Source organism: Eleutherodactylus coqui, chromosome 6 (assembly GCF_035609145.1).
Source record: "Eleutherodactylus coqui strain aEleCoq1 chromosome 6, aEleCoq1.hap1, whole genome shotgun sequence".
Classification (NCBI taxonomy): Eukaryota; Metazoa; Chordata; class Amphibia; order Anura; family Eleutherodactylidae; genus Eleutherodactylus; species Eleutherodactylus coqui.
Genome location: NC_089842.1, coordinates 144703838 through 144731228, shown reverse-complemented (window position 1 = coordinate 144731228; position 27391 = coordinate 144703838). Strand labels below are relative to the sequence as shown.

At 44.1% G+C, this 27391-nt stretch overlaps 1 protein-coding gene across 1 annotated transcript; it reads right to left on the bottom strand.

The window, feature by feature from the left end:
- Window positions 1-606: 606 nt before the first annotated feature.
- Window positions 607-17337, bottom strand: LOC136632728 (uroplakin-2-like). Its single transcript, XM_066607816.1, has 5 exons — window positions 17233-17337; window positions 15671-15829; window positions 13038-13206; window positions 3424-3500; window positions 607-847 (listed from the first exon to the last, which is right to left on the bottom strand). Exons 1-5 carry the CDS (start codon window positions 17318-17320, stop codon window positions 708-710), a joined length of 633 nt encoding a protein of 210 aa, XP_066463913.1. The 5' UTR covers window positions 17321-17337; the 3' UTR covers window positions 607-707.
- Window positions 17338-27391: the final 10054 nt, after the last annotated feature.

Below are 27391 nucleotides of genomic sequence, written 5' to 3'. Positions count from 1 at the left end.
GTGCTCTGGCCATGTTGGAGGAATAGAGAGGGACCCAGACACTGCTATTCAGGGCAGAACAAAGCACTAAAATTTTAGTTGTTTTAACAAACAGGATTTGTCACCGTATCCTATTCCATATTGCCGAAATAGTATACTATATAAGAAAAGGGTCTACTGCTGACTCCAAGGTAGCCCAGTTCCATTTTGAAGAAGTGAAATAGACTGGGCAATTACCCACTCTTCATGGAGTTTCAAAAAAGTGGGAACCCAATTCACAGTAGGACAATGGAGCAGATCAGGTTATAATAGGAAGCTTACCAAACCACCCCTTCATAGTGGGCTGAGTCATTTTGCTACAGGAAACAGACAGCTCTGTACATTGTGCAGTGGCCCGGTTTGGTACTGCAGGCAAATTCCTAGTGTAGCAAATGGGACTCAATCTGCAGTAGGAACCTTGGCCACTGCACAATTTACAGAGCTGTCAGCATCCCGCAGCAACACAGCTAGAAGTGTGACAACCCCTTCAATACAATAGATTAAACTGAAAACAATTGCAGACAACGGCTTCTGCTCTATTCCCTTCTGGCAGACTTGGAGGTGGGAAAAAAAGTGATTTAAAAACAAGAGATTTTGAAAGTTTTATTTTTAAACAAAAGCAATAAAAAATTAGTGGCAGGTTTTCTCCATTTTCAGTGTAGGCTAGTTTATTTCAGTGAAGATGTGAGCTACTTGGGTTTTCCAAAAGTAACAGCAAGGCCAACAAGTAGCAGGAACATGGCAATACTGAGCAGGACTGTGATGACCACCATTCCTCCAGAACGTCCTTCAAGGGAAGCCTTCATTTCTCTTGGGTTTGGAGGCAGATCTGTAGTCCAAGAAGAAACACCAATCATTTGCCGACACGTAAAAATGCTAAGAATTCTTACTACAAAGAAGTTCAGTGTCATTACAAAGAAGTTCAGTGTCATTACAAAGAAGTTCAGTGTCATTACTAACAAGTTCAGTGTCATTACTAACAAGTTCAGTGTCACTACTAACAAGTTCAGTGCCACTACTAACAAGTTCAGTGCCACTACTAACAAGTTCAGTGTCACTACTAACAAGTTCAGTGTCACTACTAACAAGTTCAGTGTCACTACTAACAAGTTCAGTGTCACTACTAACAAGTTCAGTGTCATTACTAACAAGTTCAGTGTCATTACTAACAAGTTCAGTGTCATTACTAACAAGTTCAGTGTCGTTACTAACAAGTTCAGTGTCGTTACTAACAAGTTCAGTGTCATTACTAACAAGTCCAAAAATTGTGATACGGAGAGTGGGCATACACAAAGTAATAAATAGCACCAGTTATCTAGGAAGAGTGGTCTTCAACGGGTGTTTTTTTTTTTGCAAAACTACAACTCCCAGCATACCTTGTCATCCACTGACCATCAAGTTATGTTAGCAGTTGTAGATTTGCAACTCCTGGGGGGAGATCACTGAACCAAAGCCTAAATTCTCAAACTTATTGTACATCAACCACAAGAGGTGTACACGATATCTTGAATCATGGTTGCTGAAGCTGTACTAATGCTGTGCTTTTTGAGGTTGTAACACTATATAATTTGCATTATTAGCTACCCCTTAAATACTTTAAATTGGTAAAAAAAAAAAAAAAACCATAAAAGGGTCATACCCAAATATAAAGAGTGAGGCTCATCAGTCTTACCCATTACTTTACATTTACTGTCCCAGATGTTTCCAGCAGGGATTGGCATAGGCAAAAGATGTTGGAAAGTTTGAAGCGTGAGGTTCATGTAAGTTTGAGAGTTTTTGTTTTTTTATGCATTTGGCAATATCAAGTGAAGAAATTGATTGTGTACGGCCCTTCCCCGGAGAGGTCTATCTAGGCTGCCATCATTGTTCTAGTGATGCACATGTATATTAGCTATATTTAATACAGTATTGTTTTTAAAAGTTTGCTAATGCAGTGATACATGTTTGAGATTTTTGGTTGGCTCTATCATATTAGCTATATGCTGCAATTAGGTGTAACAAACAGTATATGTACACAGTCTTGAGAATACATTAGGCTGGCTGCACCCGCAGGGCCAGATTCCGCATGCAAAATCAGCCCTGCCAGCAATGACTTCCATGCGCACCTGTTTCAAGCCTCATGTCCACGGACGGGTTTAATTTGCGGAACCTGCATGGGAAGCATGGATGTCCGCAAATTAATTTAAGCATGCAGATTTGTTCTGCGGACCTTTTGGTCTGGAAAACAAAAATCGCAGCATGCTCCATTTTTGTGCAGATCCCGCACGGACAGCTTCCATTGAAGTGAATGGAAGCTGTCCAATCCGTGGCATGTCCACAAATCCTGTGGGAAAGCAGGAGATTTAAAAAAAAAAACGAAAACCCACACTGTACTGCGCAAGTCTGACAGCGAACCATGAGGACCATGCACAGTACAGCGAAACCGGAAGTGGAGAGATCCACGCAGATGCCACTGCCAGGGAAATAAGGTAAGCATGAATCACTGCCTGTGGGCAGGGCAGGATTCCCCACGAAATCCAACCCGCCCTTGGACATGAGGCCTCAGTCGTCACTCACATGCGGATGGCCCACATGTCGGACATGCGCAGTACAGATTTTTAATTAATTCATTTTTTTAAACTCTTGCTTTCTCCATGGAATCCGTGACCTTTCTACAATTACATTGTAGAAGGGCAAGGGGCCAGGGAACAGACGACTTTCACTGACTTCTGTGAACATTTTTGGCACCGTTTTTGGAATACATATTCTGTTTGTCTAAACCCGTATAACCTCCCTTACTGGCATATTGAATACAATGTTCTCTTTGGAAGCCTGTAATATGCACAACTAAGATTTCATCAGATTTGAGCATAACAGGGCCCACCTGATGCTGCCTCCTCCACCTGGGAGAACCCAGAACTGAGGTGCAGTCTGTACATGGCACATCAGGTAACAATGCATCTCTTAAACTGAAATAGTTCTTACCATGAAGGGGTTATTAGAGGATGTGCTTCTCAAAAACTTACTTTCTCCACTCCTACAGGTTCACTGCTACTTTGTACCTGCTGATCTTCCCTCCCTGTAGAAGAGGGGTGGCACAACACTAGGTCATCTGAGTCCTGCAGCCAGTCACTGGCTTAAGTGAGCTAGTGATTGGCTACAGCAGTCACATGGCCCTTTTGTTGGCGACATCATTGTCAGCACCCAGAAGTGAAGACTAGAAGGGACCAGATGCTGGTGTAGCAGCATGGAAAAGGTGGTTATGTATTTTTACTATAGAAGGCTCTGCAAGACAAGCATGTCCCCAGATAACCCCTTTAAGCACAACATTTACCCCAGTTACAAATACTCAGCTTTATCTAGTCCTACCCTAGTCCCATTTCCCATTCCAGCTTGAGGAATAGAGCATGGTAATTGTACACTCACCTCGGGTCTTGAAGGGCTGCGACCAGTTTGTGTACGCAATCTCTTTATCATCATTATTATACAAAATAAAGCGTATCCTGCAATGAAAAAGATGAACAATGCCAATATCTTCAAGTCCAGAGAGCAAAACAAAGTGACTCTTAGGAGAAAGTTTATCCTTCTTACTTACAATGCATCACGCATGCCAATTAGTGTGATCTATAATAAGCGAGGAATAGGGTTTAAAGTATCAGATTGACAAAAATCAATGTGCATGCTGGGTAATCAAAATCCAAATTAGAACTAGGAAAATCAATTCTGAAGATTTTTTTAAGACATTAGTTAAGAAATTGATCAAAAGTTGAACAGATCAAAGGGAAGGAACATAACTAAATGCCAAAAATTGGTCTAACACAAACTTATTGGTAGTTTTATCCGCGTCGCAGGAAGGGATTGTCCTACTCAGCCTACTGACAGACTTGGGCAGGTTACTCCAAGAAGATGAAATCACTGGTGCAAAAACACATGCATCCACTTGGAATGCGTCTATTTCTTCAGACATGTAATGCGACGTTTTGACTACATTCTGTTGTCTTTGTCAAGACTTGGGCAGGTCACATAATAGGAGGCGTGAAGAGGCATTCGTTAAATTCATACCATGCATTAGACACCATTATTGGCTGAAATTCGTAACCCTTTGTATTCAGAATTATGTGGAGATACAGCAAACTGCATATATAAAATAGCATGTGAGCGAAGTAGATGCCTGTGGTGTATAAAAAAAAAAAAAAAAATAGCAATGTGCCCCGTTTATTAGAACCTTGCAATGTTCTATTATGCAGCAATTGCTATGTGGAAGAGAATGCATCTCTGAACCATTGAGATAAAGACCATAAATCATAGGGTGAGAAATTGGATATCTATCATCATTATACATAAACTGGATGAACAAGATGGATTTAGATGTTAGTCATGTATATAGGGCTGATTTAGATGCCAGTACTGTAAGAGGGACTAGAAGCCCATGTTAGTGGAGATACATTAATCCAATATAGTATATCTTGTCTCCAATTCATACCATGCAGTAATCAAGTATTGCATTTTAAGATCCACAGCATTTCTTTGGTAATATCTATTACATACCCATCACCCCCCCCCCCCTCCCTCCCGCCATTAGTTTTTTAACCCAATCCACAACATAGAAAGAAAACACTGACATCTTGTGCATGTATATCTATGAAACAATGTGCGGCTACAGATGATTGAGGCGATTGTTTAGAAACATAGGATAAACTTTCTGCTATCTTCACCAAGTGGGTCTGATGTGCAGCTGATGCATTTAACCTAACCGTACAATGGTTGCAATATACGACATGCTGGGTTTACACGGGACAACTGCACGAGTGGATAACGTCACTGCTAGTTAGTGCTCATGCATAGCCTTTACACCTGAACTGGAAGTATCTCATCTGACCGTTCAAGCAAAGCTCAGGTATTTTTGGTGATCTTGATGTATTGGCACATGAAAACATGCATTGTTGAAATCTATTGCGGCCATAAAGGCCCCCTTTTTTTAATCAATTTCACAGCCTACTTCATACCTTTCATTTTGAACTTTCTGTAGACTATGAAATTGTTTAGTGGTTTTAAGTTTATAGTAACCCTGTGTTTCGCTGAAGGTTTCCTGACCAGGAAGAGTCTGGAATAGTGTCCTTTTGAGTTTCTAATGGGGGTACTGGGACTACAGCACCTAGCTTCAGTAACTCTCAGACGCCCTGTGCCAGTAGATTCTCCTGAAACCTGGGCCCTGATGTAATTACAAATCTTTGAGGTGGGGGAGAAAAACTATTTTGTATATTTGATATCCAAGAAGATTCTACTGTTATGCAAAGGACTGCAACCTTACCTGCACCCTGATGGTGTCACTGTTTCTGCCTATAGGATGGTCCTTAGTTGGGGATTAAAGAACACTCTTCCCCTGCCTCCTTTGGGATAACTCAACCTTTCCAACTTCCCTTTGCCCCTATACCCTTCTTGCTGAAAAAAAAAGGTTTTTTTTTGTTTTCCAATTGGAAAACCCCTCCTTTTATCGGAAGGTTTTTCCAGAACATAGTCTAAAACCGGACCGAAGAAAAACTGCTGGTGCTAACCATGACAGGATACTGTAGTTGTGAGTATAACCTTAGATCCTTCGTACAATTACAGTATTTAGCTTATTTCAGAGATTATATGCAAGGTGATGGAGCATATCCACCGAAGATGGAAAAAGAATAGCTGCTCTAATGAACGCCGGACCCAAGCTCTACATACCCCCCCTCCTCGACCATTGTTGCTGATATGGATGGGGAGAGACCAAGAGGCGTATTAAGCAGGCAGTGACACAGACAGTGTAAGGGGTGATAATCATGGAGATATTCTGTCAAGTTCAGTGCATTGCATAGCACTCTGATACTAGACGGGTTAACTGAATAGTCTCACAAGGACTAAAGGCCCATTTACATACAATTATTGCTCAAAATTCGCTTGAACATGATGTATCTTAAAAACATACCTTCCCCTCCTCCCCCCACCCCCAATACACAACATTAATTGCAGAAATGCACCTTCCGAATTATCAGATGCATAAAGCAGATCCAGAAACTGTTGGTTATTTGCTTTACTGTTTGTTAAGGTTAAGCAAGAGGTCAGGTCTCCAGGATGTTAGTTGCTGCACGCCTGCAATGGCCCAGAATCTGGTCTACAAGTGGTAATGCCTACTCTGCCACTAGTAGCAGGAGATTTTGGATTTGGAGTCTATGGTCACCAGCCCCGAAGCTCCAAGTCTGCCACAGGGCCTGACCTCCATCCCGAGGCTCCTTTCAATGCAGCCAGCATGTCACCAGTGACAAAGACCTGATAGGAGTGAGGGACATAAAAGCGCTGTGAGGTGAAAGCTTTCCCTGGGAGTGGTGCCTGCTGGGTAGTGGCCACAGACTCAACCAGGGGCCTAGGGGCTGTGTAAAGGTCTGCACAGTGGGTGCTATGCAGGTGAAGAGGAGTGGCAGAGTTGTAGTTGTGACGCACAGAAGCAAGAAGAAAGCTTGCTACCATGCAAGGCCAAGTAATCAAGAGGCCTGCTAGAAAGCAGAGAAGGCACACAGATGCTGTGATGCACTGAATACATGAAAAAGCACATTAAACACATCATGCACCAGGAATCACACTAAGCCCACTGTTGCAAATGCCAGGCTTAGTAAAGCCCCATTTACACTTGACGAATGTCGGGCAAACGATGCCTGAAACTTCTCCCTGTGTGTACTCGCTTCCTTGTTTGACAGAGCAGCCAGCAGGGGGCCAGGGCAGCTGCAGGAGATTTCACTCCTTGCTCTCCCCCGTCCCTCTCTTTTCACTTAAAGGAGATGTCCCGCGCCGAAACGGGTTTTTTTTTTTTTAAACCCCCCCCCCGTTCGGCGCGAGACAACCCCGATGCAGGGGTTAAAAAAACCACCCGCACAGCGCTTACCTGAATCCCGGCGGTCCGGTGACTTCAATACTTACCGCTGAAGATGGCCGCCGGGATCTTCTACCTTCGTGGACCGCAGCTCTTCTGTGCGGTCCACTGCCGATTCCAGCCTCCTGATTGGCTGGAATCGGCACGTGACGGGGCGGAGCTACACGGAGCCGCTCTCTGGCACGAGCGGCTCCATAGAAGAAAGCAGAAGACCCGGACTGCGCAAGCGCGGCTAATTTGGCCATCGGAGGGCGAAAATTAGTCGGCACCATGGAGACGAGGACGCCAGCAACGGAGCAGGTAAGTATAAAACTTTTTATAACTTCTGTATGGCTCATAATTAATGCACAATGTACATTACAAAGTGCATTATTATGGCCATACAGAAGTGTATAGACCCACTTGCTGCCTCGGGACAACCCCTTTAACACAGCGGATGTTCAGTACTGAACGGCTGTTTACACTCATCATTCAGGATTTTATGCAGCCTAAACAATAGACGATGAGCTGAACGATGACCGTTCAGTGCACATAGCCAGTCGGTGCTGAACAGCCACTGTGTTAAGTGAAGGGAGAGGGGCGGGGGAGAGCAGGGAGAGAAATCTCCTCCAGTCGCCCCGCTGTGAGCCAACAATACTCCCACGGTAGAGAGTATGTAAGGGCACAGTTTGCCCTACATTCGTCCCGTGTAAATGGGGCTTAAATTTCTCCCATTGTACCTTAAACTACTGGTGTAGAATTGTCATGAGTGGCCTTAGGGAGCTCTGACTTCTGGAGTTTCCCCAGGAATTACTATTGAGCACCTGCTTGGACATTTTGCTGGACTCACGTGATCCATTTTTTAAAATTATAAAAAGACAATAGGCAGAAGTCTTAGACATATAAACTTTTTTTTTTTTTAACTTCTTTTCTCAGAAATGCGTAGAATTGTTTAACAATTTTTGATAAGCACATTCACTAGAGATGAGCGAACGTGTTCTTCCGAGCTTGATATTCGTGCGAATATTAGGGTGTTCGGTATGTTCGTTATCCGTAACGAACACCATGCGGTGTCCGGGTTACTTAAACTTTCTTCCCTGAGACGTTAGCGCTTTTTTTTGGCCAATATAAAGACAGGGAAGGCATTACAACTTCCCCCTGCAACGTTTAAGCCCTATACCACCCCCCTGCTGTGAGTGGCTGGGGAGATCAGGTGTCCGCCTGATATGAAAGTCTGCCCCTCCCGCGGTTCGCTATGGATGCATTCTATATGCGCTCAATGGGGCCAGCGGCAGCAGCGCTGACCCCATTGAGAACATATAGAAGACAAATCCTTCTTCTCTGGCACAGCTGTAACAGCTGTAGCAGAGAAGAACGATGTTTGCCCATTGAATTCAATGGAGCGGCAATACAGCATGTTCCACTGAATGCAATGGGCTGCCGGCGATCGCAGGATGAATGGTCGGAAAGGGGTTAAATATATAACCCCTTTCCTGCAATTCATCCAGAAATGTGTTACACTAAAAATATATACCGGCGTATAAGGCGACGGGGCGTATAAGACGACCCCCCAACTGTCACCTTATACGCCGGTAATACAGTGGAGCAAAGAATAAAAAGCATTACTTACGTTTTTAGATGATCTGCGGCGCTCCTGCAGGCTGTCACTCCCTCCTGGTCCACGGCAGAGTATTGCTTTCTCCACGAAAGACTTTAAATCCCTGCCTCCAGAAAGACACGTGCCTTCAGCCAATCACAGCCAATGACAATGATGTCATTGAATGGCTGTGATTGGCTGTGTTTCTGGAGGCAGGGATTTCAAGGCTTGAAATCCCCGCCTCCAGAAACACAGCCAATCACAGCCATTCAATGACATCATTGTCATTGGCTGTGATTGGCTGAAGGCACGTGTCTTTCTGGAGGCAGGGATTTAAAGCCTTTCATAGAGAAAGCAATACTCTGCCGTGGACCAGGAGGGAGTGACAGCCTGCAGGAGCGCCGCAGATCATCTAAAAACGTAAGTAATGCTTTTTATTCTTTGCTCCACTGTATTGCCGGCGTATAAGGTGACAGTTGGGGGGTCGTCTTATACGCCCGGTCGCCTTATACGCCGGTATATATTTTTAGTGTAACACATTTCTGGATGAATTGCAGGAAAGGGGTTATATATTTAACCCCTTTCCGACCATTCATCCTGCGATCGCGGGCAGCCCATTGCATTCAGTGGAACATGCTGTATTGCCGCTCCATTGAATTCAATGGGCAAACATCGTTCTTCTCTGCTACAGCTGTTACAGCTGTGCCAGAGGAGGACGATCTTTATGCTGACAGTGGGGGGGGGGGGGCACTCTTGCCGCTATTGTGGCTTAATAGTGGGACCTGTGAACTTGAGATGCAGCCCACCATGTAGCCCCTCGCCTGCCCTATCCGTCACTGTGTCATTCCCATCACTTTCTTGAATTGCCCAGATTTTCACACATGAAAACCTTAGCGAGCATCGGCGAAATACAAAAATGCTCTGGTCGCCCATTGACTTCAATGGGGTTCGTTGTTCGAAACGAACCCTCGAGCATCGCGGGAAGTTCGTTCCGAATAACGAACACCCGAACATTTTGGTGTTCGCTCATCTCTAACGTTCACCAATGATATAAATGGCACGTACCTATCTGATGTTTTGACAGATTTAGGCTGATAACATTGAGGCATTATGATTGTTTTGGAAATTACAGGTGACGTTTTATCTTTTGGTAAATTCTTTTCTTTGAAAGTTCCAATTATGGGCAGGCTCACACAGGTGTGTGGAGCTGCAATCAACACGAATGTGATCATACACTGGCTTCCTGTTTTTTTTTAACTTTCCTTGTTTTACAACAAGAGTATAAAACGCTGTATATACACAATGTGATTGCGTCTGTACAACATTCTCATACGCGCCCATGGAGAATAGAGCTTCATGTGTAATACGCAGTGAAATAGAACATGCTGTACTTATGCAAAATGATTACATGCAAGTGTGAATGGATTGATGAAAATCAATGTACTTTCATAAGACTCCATTCACTGTGTATTATGCATACGATTACACAATGAAATTCCACTCGTTTGAGCCTGCCCTGTTTATTTCTGACCTTTTGATCACGATTCCATTAAAGCTTGCAGATGAAAATATGCTGAGTAGTCTGGATTTCAGCGAAGGTTAAGTAGCTGTCACCTTAAGATGATGCAATCAGTATTTCTATAGTGACGTGTAATGTTATATTGTGACTTAAGTATACGAATCCTCCTATAGTGTGAAATAACGTAAAGGTTTTCAGTCAGCAGAAATTTGTTGATAAAATGTTCTACCTCCATCTGTCATCACCTGCTACATGTCAAAAATATAAGCAGTGCCAGTGTTCTTACAACAGCTGCTGTAACAGGCCGCTGGAGAGGGAGGGGAAAGAAGGATCTATAGGAGAGTCCCATTACAGAACACAAGACCTATGACTGGTGGGCTGGGCTTCCTTTGCTAGCTGAGACCAGAGCACAGGAAGTTTTATTTCATCATGAGGTGTGGGCCCACCAGGGAATTCTCCAGTGACTTAATTTAAATGCTCATTTACATGCAAATAATCTATGCAAAATGATCACGGGAATTGCCTTTCAATCTTTTGAAAACGTAATAATGGGCACTAATGACCATTAGCACTTTATCAGCTTTATTTGCATGTAAATGAGCCTCCAACAGCTGTTTACAAATCCCAGCATGTCGTCTGGACTTTGCACTTAGCTGCTGCAGATTGTCAGCTGAATACAATGTAATCAGCTGCTCCTGCAGAGAACACAGCATGCGGTCCCTTCCACCTTTCTCCGGCTGAATGATGAATTTTATGCTGAACTAAAAATCATTGTTTAGCCGAAGAGCGAAAGATGGAAGAGTTTACATGCAACGATAAATCGCTCAAAAGCCAACATTTGAGTGAATTTTGAGTAATAATCATAAATGGGGCTTTAGAGAGGCCCGGCTGACGCTTCCATGCGAGTATCAGAGCGACCTGCTGTGAATGTTGCAGAGCAGCAGGCTTGGAGTATAGTTATCGTGAGACAAGTCTGTAGGCTGAAAGGTAGAGCACTGAAAGACTCAGCCATTACTGAAGTAGAGTGGGTTGGGAGTGCACCTGTTAGAGAAGAACAGGCCAGAGTATAAAGTGGCCAAATGTTCTGAAGCCCACTGCAGGGTCATACCCAAAAAGAGAAAGTAAACTAAGGGAGCCAAAAAAAAAAAAAGGGGGGGGGGGAAACAGTTGTTAGCTAGGTGCAAGTAGCGACCAAGAGCCTTGGGTGAAACTCGCCTCGAACAGCACATTAAACACAAGTCCACATGCAGTTGGATTTACACAGGGGTGGTAGGAGCCAAGAGTGTAACTTCTCCTGTTCTGTAGGCATATAGCATCCAACGTTCAAGAATTTTTCTCTCATTGCCAACATACATGTATTCCTTTAATAGGCACCACCTCCTTCAGTAGTGTAGTGGCCCGAAATTAACAGGGCCCCTCCATAATGTATGAATGCATTTGTCTCGTGCCTATGTGTTGTCAGTGTGTGTTTTTTTATGTTGCACAAATATGATGTGTATTGCATAGCTGCAGCACTTAATGGGTTAACTGTTATGTGAGATGTCTGGAAAATGTATCTTGTTTGTCACATGATCATGCTATGTATGTGTGATTGCAAGGTGTTGTGGAAGGTCTTCTGTTCTGGTCTCGCAAGGGAGATGACCATCTGGAGTTCTGCAAGTGAGCCACACAGACACCATGAGGCTGGAATAGAAGAAGCTGAGGGGTATCCATCAGCCTTCCCTGGGCCTGCTTTACCCAGGAGATAACAGTGTTCTCCTTAACCACTGAGAGAAAGAGTGGAACCGCCATGCAGAGTGGAGTGCCTGCCTGCTAAATGTGAGTGCTGACCGGTAGAGAGCTGGCTAGCGTGAAGGAGTTTGTACCTGGAACACAACCCCACAGATAACATGGACTGTGGATTCTTCTGATACACTACTATGTGTTTTGCACCATTTTCCTGCTGGCGTGAGTTTGTACCACCGTTGGATTGTACAGTTATTTTACAAGTAAACGAGCTCTGAACGTTTCGCTGTGTGTGAACCACTTATTTCGTCATCTGGATTCACCGGAGGAAGCAATGGTGGCGTCACGAGTGAGAGGACTTTAAGGTAAACCACCACTAAGTGTTTGCCCATGTGAAAGGTTCCCCAGCAGTAACTTGGATGGCTCCTGTGCTACCCTCAAGAGAGTAGATGGTAGAGCCCATGACAAGGCCCAACTCTACACCGACATCTTTGATTGTGGGCCCGCTCCTCAGATGCTACAGTAGGACTTGCACACTCTTAGTTCGAGTGAGTAGAGCTTGGCGCCATACCACTATGGTGTGCAGATTATTATGCAAGATGCACGTTGTATTCAAAAAATTAAATAAAAAAAAAAACAAAAAAAAACACAGCACATCCCATCTATAGGCATTCCCCTGCATCGTCCTATTGTTTTCCATGGGGCCGACAAAGCATTGTACGGCATGAGAGGTGCAATGCCAGGTTTCTCATTGAAAACAATGGGAACATACCATGATCCTAGGACATGGCTAAAAGTGGAGAATCGCTACTTCCCTGAAGTGATGCAAGTTTCTTTTTAAACAAAAACACAAAAACATCTCGCATCCACTGGGTCATTGCACATTGGCAACACTCGCCTATGTGAAATTAGCCTTAGAAATCTTTTAAAGTTTTTCAATGCATTATATGGTAGCATGGAAAAAAAATGAATACAGCTTTTCTTGCAAAAAACAAGCCCTCATGACAAAGGAAGGGAAAAAAAAAACAAGTTTTGAAAATGGGGAGGAAAATTTTATAAATAAATTTATGGCCACACCTCAAGGTGTTAAGGACTGCTTATTCACACCACAGTTCAAAGCCTACTGCTACTGCAATATCTGAACTCTCAACCTTCAGGTCATGAGCGAGAGCTTAACACTCTGCACCACATGAGGCCCATATAGATTAAGCCTGGTGTGTCAACAATGGTATGGGTATCACTTTAGTTGGTTTAAAGGACCGATCCAGCAAGAAACTGAAGTCACATTGGTAAGAGGGCAAACAATGTCATTACATCTCACTTACGTATAAGCAGTTCCAGGCAAAATTTTTATAACCTGGTTGGCATTCTGATTACTGATGTCTGGTCCCACTTGAAATACATACAGATCTGTTGGTGAACGTTCTCCAAACAAGGATGAACACTGTGGTACTTGAAATTTGTGTGGAACAACATAGGTTTCATTGCTGTTATCTGGGTGAAAGAAAAGAAAGAAGAAAAAAAAAAAGGAAGGAATCAGCATGGGTTTAGCTTACCGAACTCAATGTCATGCCACCATTAGTCAGATACAATGTTGATCTACACAGTTAAGATTTGAGAAGGTAAGGTCTCATACAGATTGATGTAATATAAATTCCTGTCTTTTAACCATTAGCTACCCTATGGTTCTACTGAACTTACAGCACCATAGGAACCCATTGTATAATGTGTGGTTTGGTAGAACCACAGGGAATCCAAGTAAAACATTTGGAAAATTGAACACATCTGCATATATACTAAACTTCATACTTCTGACCACTGAAGCCATCACAATCAGAAGTTACTATTTGCATTTGTCGATGAAGTTATGGCTTCCAGTTGAACCCACAAGAAGTTTATCATCAAAGTATGAAAAAGTGGTGTAGAAATGAACAAATTGGAGTTGATGTAGTATGCGTGCTCCATTAAAACACACTCTTCATTAGTATTATATAGTACCAGTGTTTCTGTTGGTGCACCACTTATAATAGAGAGTGAAGGACATCACATGTAACTCACTGAAGGACCTGTGATGATGGTTGGAGTTGGTCAAACTATTGAAGGACCTGTGATGTCACTGTCATGTGATCAGGGGCAGCGCATGCTTCTCACTGGAAGGACCTGTGATGACGTTCCTGTCATGTGATTAGGAGCAGATCATTTAACACACAGACAAGTAGTCGTTAGTACTTTGATGGAGTGTTACCCTGCAAAATGTTATCAGGTATACCTCAGACAGTACACCCACAAGTCATCAGTATCCTATGTGAAAACACGCAGGGCTGAAATAATTTAGTACATGAAATGCATCACACCAGAACACAAGTGATTCAACATCTTCACCTCTTCAGTGAAGAGGTGTCAGATATTTAATGCTCGATCTCTGTTATATGATACATTTGAGAAAAATCATTCAAAACACACTTTAAAAAATTATGGGAGGGGGAAGGGTTGGGACAGACACCATCACACTTAGGAGATATAGCAGAACTAATGCAAATAAAAGGAGCAATCAGATTTTGTTTTGATCTGGTGGACACACACACACACAATAAGCCCCCAACTCTTAGACCCCTCACACCTCTGCTGAACCAAACTTCGATTACCACAAGGTACTTTGATGATACAACATTAGTTTAGTAGAACTGCAAGAGGTCTGGGTATTGTGATGATATGGCCTTATGGCCCATTCAGATAGCCATATATTTGGGCCATGTGCTCTCCATGTATCCCATAGACACATTATAGCCAGTTAGGGTCTTCACAGGCCAACTCTGCTTGTCATAGTCTCATCTGTTTCATCGACAAGAATAGAAGATCAAACTTGTAGGATCAGGGGCGCAACTTGAAGCTCCTGGGCCCCAATGCAAAACCTGCAACAGGGCCTCCAACTATAATGCTCTATTCATAGTACTGAGCTCCCTATGTGGAGGAGAGGCCTTATGGGCCCCTTTAGGCTCCTGGGCCCAGGAAGCAACTGCATTCTCTGCATCCCCTACGATTACGCCCCTGCGTAGGATCCATGTGTTGCCAATACAGGCAGCATTCCAGTTTCTTGGAGAGCTTTCCATATGGCTTTCATGATTACAAGCGCACAGAAGTGATAAGTTGTCTTAAGACATTATAATTTATTGCTAGAGGATAAAACGAAGACTGCAAATGGGTGTCTACAATGCGATTGTTTTTTTACTTTTTGGTCTGTTTAAAATGGAAACAAACTTAAAATTTGACAAGCTCTCCAGTAGGGCCCAACAGACTTCTACTAGTGCTATAGTACAGCTCAGTACAACTTGAAGGTTGTGAAAAGCTACCCTATGGTATTGTACATGATTGTGTTGGCATGAATTTTGAGTCTTTTGGCGGTGGGGGGAAAAAAAAACAAAAAACAAAAACACAATTGTTATCTAAACATAGTCATGACACACACCAGCTTTAAGGAGTTTTCCAGGGAGAATACTATTGGTGACCTATCCTTAAATAGATGATCGATAAATGATCGGCTGGGGTCAGTCACTCGGGACCCCACCCTGACCTATCAGCAGAGCGGCCACATGCTGTCAGACGCAATTACTCAGAGGTCGGAGCTGGAGCAGAAGTCTCCGTGCCAACCACTGTAACGGCCGGCGCTTGTAACTACAAGCACAGCTCGCGGTGCTGTCAATGAGAGGCATGCCTGCAGTTACAAGCACTGGCCACTACACAGAGGTCGGCGGAGAGACATCTGCTGCTTCTACCCAGACCTCTATTTGCGGCACTGACAGCATGCACTCTCTCAGCTGATTGATTCGGGGTCCCGAGCGATGGACCCCAGTCGATCAACTATTGATGACCTATCCTGAGGGTAGGTCATGAATAGTATTCTCCCTGGAAAACCCCTTTGATAACTATATACCAGTACTATAAAGTAATGTTTCCTTACCAGTGATCTGGACCTGCACTTCTATCTGGGAAGTAATCCTTGGGGCCACTGATGTATCCAACGCCTGGAGCATCCATTCCTCATACAAGCAGTAAGGTGGCTTCAGCCAGATGACAGTTGATAAAATTCTATCCTTGGAAAAGAGTGAAATTTTGTATTCTGAAAAGACAAAAATGAACATTGAAGTAAAACAAATAAGAGTTTAACAAGAGAGTAAAGGGGTTTAACTAGAACTGCTTTTGTAGAGCAGGACCAGTAGGCTGTTAATGGGTTACACAATCTTGCCATTAGTACCGCAGCTTTGAAAGTAAAACTTTATGGCCATTAACAACCATATTAATGGCCTGCTAGTTTGCATTAGATACGTCAGCAGCCAATTAAGTATAATAAACTTGTGTGCGGCAGCATTTCACCAGCAGAGGTTTTCTGTCTTCACCTTCCCTGATATATATTGATCCTTGAGGGTTGAGAACAACTACGCTGATGAGGCTTCCAATAGTAACTGCAGTTCTTCACGCACAACATGCTTGTAATTCAATAAAAGAAAAAAAGTTTACACAACTCGTCAAAAAGTATAGAATGGGACATGTCTTTGCATTACAATATTGTCTTCAACCAAGTTCTGTGATAACGTGCTGTTTGTAAGCCACGCAAAGAAACTTAGCTTGTTAAAAACCGTATATGGTTTTAAATGCAATGTTAAACCAATGGTTTCCTATAGAAGTGCTCAGATAAAGGAATTTTAGGACACAAAACGCTCGCACCTGCAAAAGATAGAACATGCGAGTGTAAACTCACATGTCGGCTCCAAGGAGCGTGTAAAGATAGGACATGTCCTATGGTAGCTTTTAGAGCACACACCTCAGAGCATGTGAACAGGCTACTTCAAGTAGCTCGTTCACGTGGTCTTTTCACTCACCGCTAATGCGCTCAGAAGACACTCATGTGAGCAAGCCCTTATAGTAAGAGTAGGCCAACACTAAGCTTGCTAGCATGCAGATAATTCAAAAATTGTGGCCAGGAAAAAAATTAATAAAAAATAAAATAAAAAAGTTATATATTTTTATATATCATGCATATAATTCTATATCATAGCCACATTTCACTCACTAGAACATGCACTACAATGTATATCAACACATATGATTATACCTAAGGGTTCACTCACACGTGAATGATACCCACATTTTTTCCATGCATGGAATATGCAGTACTAAAAGTCAATGGATTTCTATTGGGCCACTAACACCTTTGTATTACAAAGAAGGAAAAAAAAAAAAAAACTATTTTGGGCCGCATTGCACACAAATATAGGCTGTGGTTTTTGTTTTTTTTAACATATGCAGCAGATATGCACGTTACATATTTACAGACTACATATTACGTGGGCCACATACACCCTTGTGAGTGAGCACTTAAGTTGGCTTCTTCCTTCTTTAAAGCATTCCTGACACTCATCATGGCAATATAGATTAACAAGCTTTATATAACACATGAGCCCTCACTGACACTTTGCCGAAACCAATAGTAAACTCGAGATTAAAGCCTGAGCAGAAGCTTACCATCCAGGAGCAGCGGCTTCCGCTGAGAGAGAACACACCGTGTAACAAATAAGGCGGCCAGTAACCCTATGCCCAGTATGTGCCTCATCTCCCCAGCGCTGCAGTGTTACCTGGCACCATCTGGCTAGGGGTTTTCTAACTTGTTACAATTGCTAATTAATTACCCTAGTCATGTGGATGGCTCACTGACAGGTGGTGTGGTCTCCACCCACAATCATAGGGGTGTAAATACACAGGGGAATATGTAACAATCCCCCCTCGCCCATATGATTTCTGGTGGTACAAAAGTTTTTTGAGCAAGTTCCTCAAGTGCACAAATTTGTGACTTTTTGGCGTTTTTGCAACTTGCTTACCACTTTTCTAAAAGTATGCAGAGCTCAGCAGTACGGGCATGGCCTTGTAGGTCTGTCAGATCTAGGCCATATTAACAGAACGGTATTTAGGGTTCCTGCACATGGGCGTACTTTGCAGGCATTTCGGCCACGCAAAAGAAAACGCAGTATGCTCTACTTTTCTATGCACCAAAAGGTCCCCATAGAAGTCAATGGGGGAGTGCACAAATGTACATGCAATACACAAGGAAATGCATACTACGCTGCGTAATTCCACTGCAAAAAGAACACATCTAGAACTAATTAACCATTTCAAGTGGTACGTGCTATTTGCCGTGCGGGCGGAAAAAGAATAGTAAAATATGACGATATGCATACAAAAAAAGCATTGTTTGTTCCGCAAAAACGCTGCACTATTGCATGCACAAATGCGCATATATTTATGTTAAGGAGCCTTAAGGCTGCATTCCCACGAACGTATATCGGCTCGGTTTTCACGCCGAGCTGATATACATCGTCCTCATCTGCAGGGGGGGGGGGAGGATGGAAGAGCCAGGAGCAGGAACTGAGCTCCCGCCCCCTCTCCACCCCTCTGCACTATTTGCAATGGGGAGAGGCGGGGCAGGGGCGGGGCTAATTCTCACCACTTAGCCCCGCCCCCGTCCCACCTCTCCTCATAGCAAATAGTGCAGAGGGGTGGAGAGGAGGCAGAGAGGGGGCGGGAGCTCAGTTCCTGCTCCTGGCTCTTCCATCCTCCCCCCCTGCAGTTGAGGACGACGTATATCGGCTCGGCGTGAAAACCGAGCCGATATACATTCGTGGGAATGCAGCCTAAGGCTAATTTAACATGGGCGACTGCAATATTGAACAGTGAAACTTGGACTAATATCGAAATCACCAACATGCGATTACCCCGCAGATGTTAGGCGTTTTTGTGTTAGCTGCGGCACAGGATCGTGGAGTGTTTCCCATTGGAACACCCAAGGATAGGACATGCTGAGATTTTTTTCCCACGCCGTGATGTGATGCATGAAAAAATTGTTCATGTGTATGACCCATTCAAAAGAATGGGGTTCTTATTCGTGCGCGATTTGTGCATCTCACAACCATTTTCTCAGCTATATGAAAGCAGTCTAAAGGCTTATTCAGATGTCCGTATATCAGTCGGGTTTTCACGCCCCGCCAATGTACACTGTCCCTCTCTGCAAGGGGAGGAGGTGGGCCAGGAGCTAGTGCACTGAGCTCCTGCCCCCTATCCACCCTTTCCGAGCCCGTGCATCAGATGGTAGTGTATATCGGCCAGCAGTGAAAACGCAGGCCGATATATGCTTTTGTGAATAAGCCCTAATAGTGATGATGTGAATTCAGGTCAATGGCCCTGCAGTTGGGCTGGAAAACTTCATCCATAATATAAGTGCTGAAATACACCCTTAGCGCTTATTCAGACAGGCGTATATCGGCTGGGTTTTCATGCCCAGCTGATATACGCTGTCCTTTTCTGCAAGGGGAAGAGGCAGGCCAGGAGCTATTGCACTGAGCCCCTGCCCCTTCTCTGCGCCCCTCGCCACTGTTTGCAATGGGAGGGGGCAGGATGGGCGGAACTTACCTTGCCCCACCCCCTCCCATTGCAAGCAGTGGCGAGGGGCGCGGAGAAGGGGCAGGGGCTCAGTGCAATAGCTACTGGCCTGCCTCCTCCCCTTGCAGAGAGGGACAGCGTATATCCCTTGGGCGTGAAAACCCAGCCGATATACGCCTGTCTGAATAAGCGCTAAGGGCTCCCACACACTTGCGTTTGCGTTTTTTGGTATCGCGATTGTCAATGGGACTATCTAATGTTAAAAACGCAATGCAACTTGTGTTTTTGGTGCATTGCGTTGGGTTTTTAACATTAGAAAGTCCCATTGACAACCGTGTTACCAAAAAACGCAAACACAAGTGTGTGTGAGCCCTAAGAGTGTATTTTAGCACTTATATTATGGATGAGGTTTTCCAGCCCAACTGCAGGTCCATTGACCTGAATTCACAGCATCACTATGAAGGATTATTCACACGAGCATATATCGGCCTGCGTTTTCACTGCCGGTCGATATACACTACCATCTGATGCACGGGCTCGGCTTATATGCGATCTCCCCTCCACCTTGCTGGCTCACCTCCTCTCTCCTCCCCTTCAGCTGTTTGCAATGAGGGGGGTGGGATGGGATGGAGCTAAGCTCCCGCCCCCTGTCCGACCCTTGTCTGCAGCCAGCAATGAAAGGGGGGGAGCTTAAAGGGGTTGTCCCGCGCCGAAACGGGTTTTTTTTTTTTCAACAGCCCCCCCGTTCGGCGCGAGACAACCCCGATGCAGGGGTTAAACAAGAACACCGGACAGCGCTTACCTGAATCCCCGCGCTCCGGTGACTTCTTACTTACCTGCTGAAGATGGCCGCCGGGATCTTCTCCCTCGGTGGACCGCAGGGCTTCTGTGCGGTCCATTGCCGATTCCAGCCTCCTGATTGGCTGGAATCGGCACGTGACGGGGCGGAGCTACACGAAGCTACACGGAGCCCCATTGAGAAAAGAAGAAGACCCGGACTGCGCAAGCGCGTCTAATTTGGCGATTAGACACTGAAAATTAGACGGCTCCATGGAAACGAGGACGCTAGCAACGGAACAGGTAAGTGAAAAATTTCTTATAACTTCTGTATGGCTCATAATTAATGCACAATGTACATTACAAAGTGCATTAATATGGCCATACAGAAGTGTATAGACCCACTTTGTTTCGCGGGACAACCCCTTTAACTTTCCTTAAGAGGAGAGGAGAAGAAAAGGTTAAGGGAGTTTAGCAGTCAAACTGCTAAACTCCCACCAACCTCCCTTCTCCGGCCGCTGTCATTGGCTCCCATAGAAGTCTATGGCAGCAGCTGTAGTACGGCCAGGAAGATAGTCCCAGGACTATCTTTCCTGCCCGGCGAAAAAGCGCCTGGCTGGGCACCTTTACACCGCGGAAATACGTCTGTGTGATCTGATGCATTGGAACCCAATGCATCAGACGGTAGCGTATATCGGCCAGCCGTGAAAACTCCATCTGATATACAAGTGTGAATAAGCCCTGAGGCTGTGAGTTCAGGTCATGGTTGTGGGAATGTGGGCTTACTATAATTTATACCAGAAACTGCCAGAAATGTATACCAACATATAGTTGGCATTGACTTTAGTCTGGCACGTGGACTAGTCAGACATGCGGCAAGTTTATTAAGCGGTATGTGGCCCCTAATAAACTTAGCACACCTTACTCCGGGGCTGTCTTCACTTGGACTGGCGTATAAAACATTGGTACAACTACCCACAAACAGCCAAGGCATGCAAGCAGTGGCACATAGCTGCACAAATTGCCAGTTCTTCATGTGGTCATTGATCAGCACGGGTGGGTGCGGTTAGACTTCATGCAGCCAAGGTTGCCAACCATCCAGAAATTCCTGGAAAGACCAAAAAAAACAGGGTACTTTTTTCTGGTGTACATGAAAAAAATAGCTGTGTCCATGATTTTTTTAAAGATTGTTGATAATTGAGCAGGCTTTAATGACTGTAATTATCATCATTTTACGGGTCACAGTTAGAGATGAGCGAGCACCAAAATGCTCGGGTGCTCGTTACTCAAGTCGATCTTTCCGCGATGCTCGAGGGTTGGTTTCGAGTAACGAACCCCATTGAAGTCAATGGGCGACCCGAGCATTTTTGTATTTCGCCGATGCTCGCTAAGGTTTTCATTTGTGAAAACCTGGGAAATTCAAGAAAATGCTGGGAACGACACAGAAAGGGATAGGGCAGGCAAGGGGCTACATGTTGGGCTGCAGCTCAAGTTCCCAGGTCCCACTATTAAGCCACAATAGCGGCAAGAGTGCCCCCCCCCCCCAACAATTTTTACTTCTGAAAAACCCTCATTAGCAAGGCATACCTTAGCTAAGCACCACACTACCTCCAACAAAGCACAATCACTGCCTGCATGACACTGCGCTGCCACTTCTCCTGGGTAACATGCTGCCCAACCACCCATTTCAGTAATAGTAGCAGTCAAGACAGGCCCCAGTAACAATTCCAAAGCAGCAGTATAGGGGGAGCACAGTATTAGTTCCATTTCAGTAGTAGTTGCAGTCTAGACAGGCCCCAGTAACATATCACTAGCAGCAGTATAGGGGGAGCACAGTATTAGTTCCATTTGAGTAGTAGTAGCAGTCTGGACAGGCCCCAGTAACATATCATATGCAGCGTATATATGTATACTCTTTCCCTCTGGCGGGATGACGGCGATCATGTAACGGACACAGCAGAGCCAGGAAACAATTATGCGCAGGCCTGCTGTAACGCTTATCTGGGTATTAATGAGCGACTACTACCCCCAGCAGACACGCAGTAAACTGTAGACGGTCACAGGCAGCCCAAATATAGTATTTTTTTTCCAATTTTTGGGAAAAAGCCCACTGCCTATATAGCCTGTATATGGATTTCCCTGTTGGAGGATGACTGTGGTTATTGAAAGCACAGTGCAGCCAGAAAAAATTATGCGCAAAGTTGCAGTAACACCTAGCTGGGTATTAATGAGCGACTACTACCCCCAGCAGACACGCAGTAAACTGAACACGGTCACAGGCAGCCCAAAGATCTTTTTTACCAATTTTTTTGAAAAAGCCCACTGCCTATATAGCCAGTATACCTCTTTCCCTGTACCACTGTCCCTGCCTCACCAGTGCTGCCCCTATACTCAGTAAAATGACTGCAGACTGAGGACGCTATGGTCTGCACGCCCGATATACTAAAAAAAAAATGTGCTAGACTGCTAAAAGCAGCCTCAACAGTACTGCACATGGTCAGATGTGGCCCTAAGAAGGACCGTTGGGGTTCTTGAAGATGAAGATAACAGCCTAACACTCTCCCTATAGCAGCTACAGCAGGACGGCACTATCCCTAATGTCTCTCAGCGTGCATCTGTGGCGAGCCGCGGCCGGCCCCAGTTTAGATACTCGGGTGTCACCTGATCATCCCAACCCCAGCCACTCACTGCAGGGGGGTGGGATAGGGCTGAAACTTCACAGGAGGAAGTTGTAATGCCTTCCCTGTGTTTCTATTGGCCAGAAAATGGCACAAAATTTTCTGGGAAGAAATTGGAAGTGACTCAAACACCGCGTGGTGCTCGTCTCGAGTAATGAGCATCTCGAGTACCCTAATACTCGAACGAGCATCAAGCTCGGACGAGTACGCTCGCTCATCTCTAGTCACAGTATGTGGCCCTTTAAATATATATCACTTATAATCTTTACCAGTCATTATGGTTTGCAAATGTGCCCATAAAAATGTTGGCTGTTAATAATCTTTGGATAAGTTGTCCGGAAAAAATAAAAATTTAGATTGGCAATTCTGCATGAAGCCAGCAGTTTTCACCATATGTCTGAGAGTCATGTGACCAAAGATTACTGTATAGCCCTGCAACTTCACATTGCCATTGAACTCAATGGAGTCAAAATGTGAGTCACAAGTTGCAAAAAATACATAGAGGTTGGATCTGCACCAAAATCGTCTATGTATGAAGAAGCATGAGCAGCTCCAACTGTTTCATTGTCCACCATCCAAAGATAGGTGGCACAATCATTACCAGCCTCTGTGTCTGTTGGAACCATTTCTCTGCACTTAGCTGAAGTACATTTGGTCTCACGACACCCATTACGTGCCTGCCTTTGACATCCGCCTACCGTTGCCTCTGTTTGCAGTCGTGTCGTAAACTGGACTGCTACAGAATAGAAATAAGTTGTCTTCAGCAACAAATCCAGATTTAGTCTGGGTAATATATCATGTGTATTTATTTACGCATTCTCATTGACTTTTATATGCAACAGTGAGTATAGATAAAAAATTGCAGCAAATGTTAGCACAAACTTTAGCATAAACTAAGCCAACTCATAGGTGAGATAGATAGTCTAAAGATTCTAAAAATGTATCGGTCATTAGAGCCACTGTGATAAATCTAGTGCATTTGAACACTGTCTGGTCTATGTTTGCACTGTCTAAGTATTAGTAAATCTGCCACAATGCGAGTAGTTCATAAATGCAGTAAAGATAGTTGAGGTGTAGCTGTGGAGGGTATGGAATAATGTAACAGTGTATTGTACAACTAATGGTTAAAGTATAGCCTATGTTGTTTATGCTTCATGTAGTTGGATATTTGTAAAAGTCTCTGTCATGGCTCGTATGGGTGTACAATAATGGGGTACCCAGTATCCCCATGCTGGATGGGGCTTGTGAGTCAGTGGATAAATAGGATGACACACTGTTCCCCTCAGGGTGTTGAGGAGTGAAGTATAAAAGCTGGGGTGTGCCACACAAGTTGTGGTAAAGGCTGCACATAAACATGAACAGGTCGTGAATAGAGATGAGCGAACGTGTTCTTAACGAGTACTTACGCACCCGAACACCGGCTTTTCCGAGGACTTCAGTGTTCGCGCGTAAAGATTCGGGGGGCGCCGGGGGGCGGGGAGAGGCGCGGCGGCGCGGGCGGCAGCAGCGGGGAACAGGGGGGAGCCCTCTCTCTCTCCCTCTCCCCCCCACTCCCCGCCGCACCCCCCCGCGCTGCCACGGCGACCCCCGAACTTTTTTCGCCCGAGCACGGAAGTCCTCGCAAAGTTCGGTGTTCGGGCGAAAAGGGGCGGGGCCGAACACGTTCGCTCATCTCTAGTCGTGAAAGATTGGAGGTTGCTGAGTTCTGAGCAACAAGAGAAACCCTGGAAGCCTGCATTAGAGGTTGGGAGTTGTATTTTGTATCCGTTTTCTCTCAGAAAGTAAATGTACCATCAACTGATCTTCCCTGTGCTATTGAAGAAATAAAAGAATCAAAGCTATTTATAAACAGAGAAATGGTGAGGGAACACTTAGTTAACTTAAATGAATTCAAGTTTTCAGGTTCAGATAAATTACATTCTAAGGTACTGAAGGAAACAGCAGAAGTAATTGCTGAACTATTCACTATAATCGCTGAAAATTCCTGGAGAACAGGAGAAGTCTCAAAAGATTGGGGAAGGGCAAATAATGTCACTATGTACAAAAAAATGGAATAAGGTGGATCCAGGAAACTACAGGCCTGTGAGCCTGACTTCTATACCGGGAAAGATCTTCGAACAAATTATTAAATAGCATTTATGCAAGTACTTGAACGAAAATGGAGTAAATAACAAGAGCCAGCATGGGTGTGTAACAAACAAGTCATGCCAGACGAATCTAATTTCCTTCTATGACAGAATCATGGACTGGGTTGGTCAGGGAAATGCGGTAGATATAGTATATCTTGACTTTAGTAAAGCATTTTACAAAGTATCTCATACCATCCTTATTGAAAAATAATGAATTGGTGAGGCCACTGTTAGGTAGATTCATAACTGGCTGAATAATCGTACTCAAAGAGTGGTCATTAATGGCTACCACAAGGCTCTGTCCTGGGCCTAGTGTTGTTCAATATTTTTATAAATGACGCAAAGCTAGGAGGGATGGCTAACACTAGAGAAGAGAGAGAATTCAAACAGATCTAGACAAGCTTGAACAGTGGGCGGCAATTAACAGAATGGTATTTAACAGGGAGAAATGCAAAGTTCTTCAACAGGGGGAAGAAAAATAAAAAAAGTACATACAGAATGGGAGCAATTGGGCTAAGCATCAGGACAACACTTAGATATACTAATAGATCACAGACTGAACATGAAAACCATGTCCTATGAGGAACTGTTAAAAGACCTAGGAATGACTAGTTTGCAAAAAAGAAGGCTGTGAGGAAACTTAATAGCAGTCTACAAATATCTGAAGGGCTGTCACAGTGCAGAGGGATCAGCCCTATTCTCATTTGCACAATGAAAGACTAGAAGCAATAGATGAAATTGAAAGGTTGGAGACACAGAGTAGATATTAGAAAAAAACTTTCTGACAGTGAGGGTGATCAATGAGTGGAACAGGTTACCACAGGAGGTAGTGAGTTCTCCTTCAATGGAAGTGTTCATCTATCTGGGATGATTTAGTGAATCCTGCATTGAGAAGCTTGTTGGACCAGATGACCCTGGAGGTCCCTTCCAACTCTATGATTCTATTATTCCGCCTTAACCTCAGACACCAGATTCCTATTCATAAATACTAAATCTAGAATGGTATTTCCTCTGGTTGATCACCTAACAAGATGTTTTAGAGCTACTTCTTTAAGTGCCTCTATCAAATTCCTACCCCTGTTTGTAAGTGTACATTAGGCATGTTGAAGTCAATTATTATTATTATAATATTTTACCTTATTGCCATTTGAGTAATTTCATCATTTAGCAGGTTATCAAAATCCTCAGTTTACTCTGGAGGTCTCATGTATGTTCTTACAATGTTTTGAAGTGCTATGCTTTGCTGTGTGAACCATTTCGAGCAGATATTACCATTACAGTAAAAGAAATTGAGTACTGCAATGCTGGATGTGTTCATCATCTCTGCTTCACGGCCTGTTCCTCGTCCCATACACATCTTATAGGTGTAAAGAAAAGTTTTCACTTGATCAGGATTACCAGAAGCTTGAAGGAGGACTTAAAGCATGGTGGGAAGTTTGTTGGAATTTAAAAGAGTGGCTGAGCCAGCAGCAAATTACTTACTGGCGCTTTAATAACTTATGGTTTTAGAGTTTATTGGGACGTGAGATGCTGAGAGGGAACTTGACCTGCTGTTTGTTAGAAATGTTTCCAGTCTTGGTGGTGGAGGAATTGTGGGTTGGAATATGAAGGACAAGTGGATTATATTTCGGTCAGATAATATAGGCATAGTGAAAGCCTTCAACAATTTGTCTGCTAAATCAGATCCCCGTGTTAAGGCTGCTATAACATTTTGTGCTGTATGTAATTTAACACTCAGTTTGTAGCCAAGCATGTGCCATTTGTGAACAGTGACATAGTGGATGCCCTGTCAAGGAGCAAGAGGCTCTGAATGCATGCTGGGCTGGCTTAGTGAAAGATGCTCTAACCATATTTTTCAGATTATGTTCCTGTTTTAGATGATTCCATCAAAAGTTCCCTGGCAGACAGTATATGGTTGGCATACAAGAGAGAGTGAAGGATCCGGCTGGACTTTAAGAAGAAACCGGCCAATGAAGATAATGTTCAGGTACTGTGGAAACTGTCGGGGAGATGAAAGGAACTATTGGATTGCAATATATCCTTTAATTGCGCATATATGTTTTGCTGTATTGTATGTACATTTACAATTTTTTGCAGGTTGTCTGAGTTGTTGTATACAAGCTGCTTAGGACACTCGATGCCTATGGCAGCAAGAGCAGTGAGAGCCTTCTAGAAGGCACTTATAGTGGAAGGTCCGGTGTACACTAAGCCCAAGCAGAGCCTGGTGCTAGCGCAGGAAAAAACATGGTAACGTTGATACAATGCATCATCACATTGGTAGAAAGGGGTAAAGGATATCCCATAAAATAAAGGAGATTGGCACCATTTGAGTATATTGCAAACTGCATAAAGTGGCTGACCTTTTTACTGAGGACCTGTGCGTGTTGTTGGCCAAGACCTGATCATCATAGGGCAAGCTTGTCGCCTTGCAGTAGGGTGAGAGAAAGACTGGAAGCTGGGCTGAGGAGGTGACATTGAAGGTCAGGAGGGTGACAGAATGCCTGTGCAAATTCTAAGAAGGCGATATGACTGCCTTGCTATGTGGAGGACTTGATGACATGTCACAGGGTGGATGGTGAGCTAGCAGGCATTCATTAGTGTTCTGGGAAATGAAACAGAGGTGCTGCATGGGAAGTAGGCAGGTAAAGTCCCCTGGTGCAAGCACCG

Coding starts and splice junctions, on each gene's coding strand:
- LOC136632728 (XM_066607816.1), bottom strand. CDS start 17,320: ATGAGGCACATACTGGGCATAGGGTTACTGGCCGCCTTATTTGTTACA. Junction 13,207..15,670: donor AGTGCAGGTCCAGATCACTG/GTAAGGAAACAT, acceptor TCTTTCACCCAG/ATAACAGCAATGAAACCTAT. Junction 3,501..13,037: donor TTGCCTGGAACTGCTTATAC/GTAAGTGAGATG, acceptor TTTTCATTGCAG/GATACGCTTTATTTTGTATA.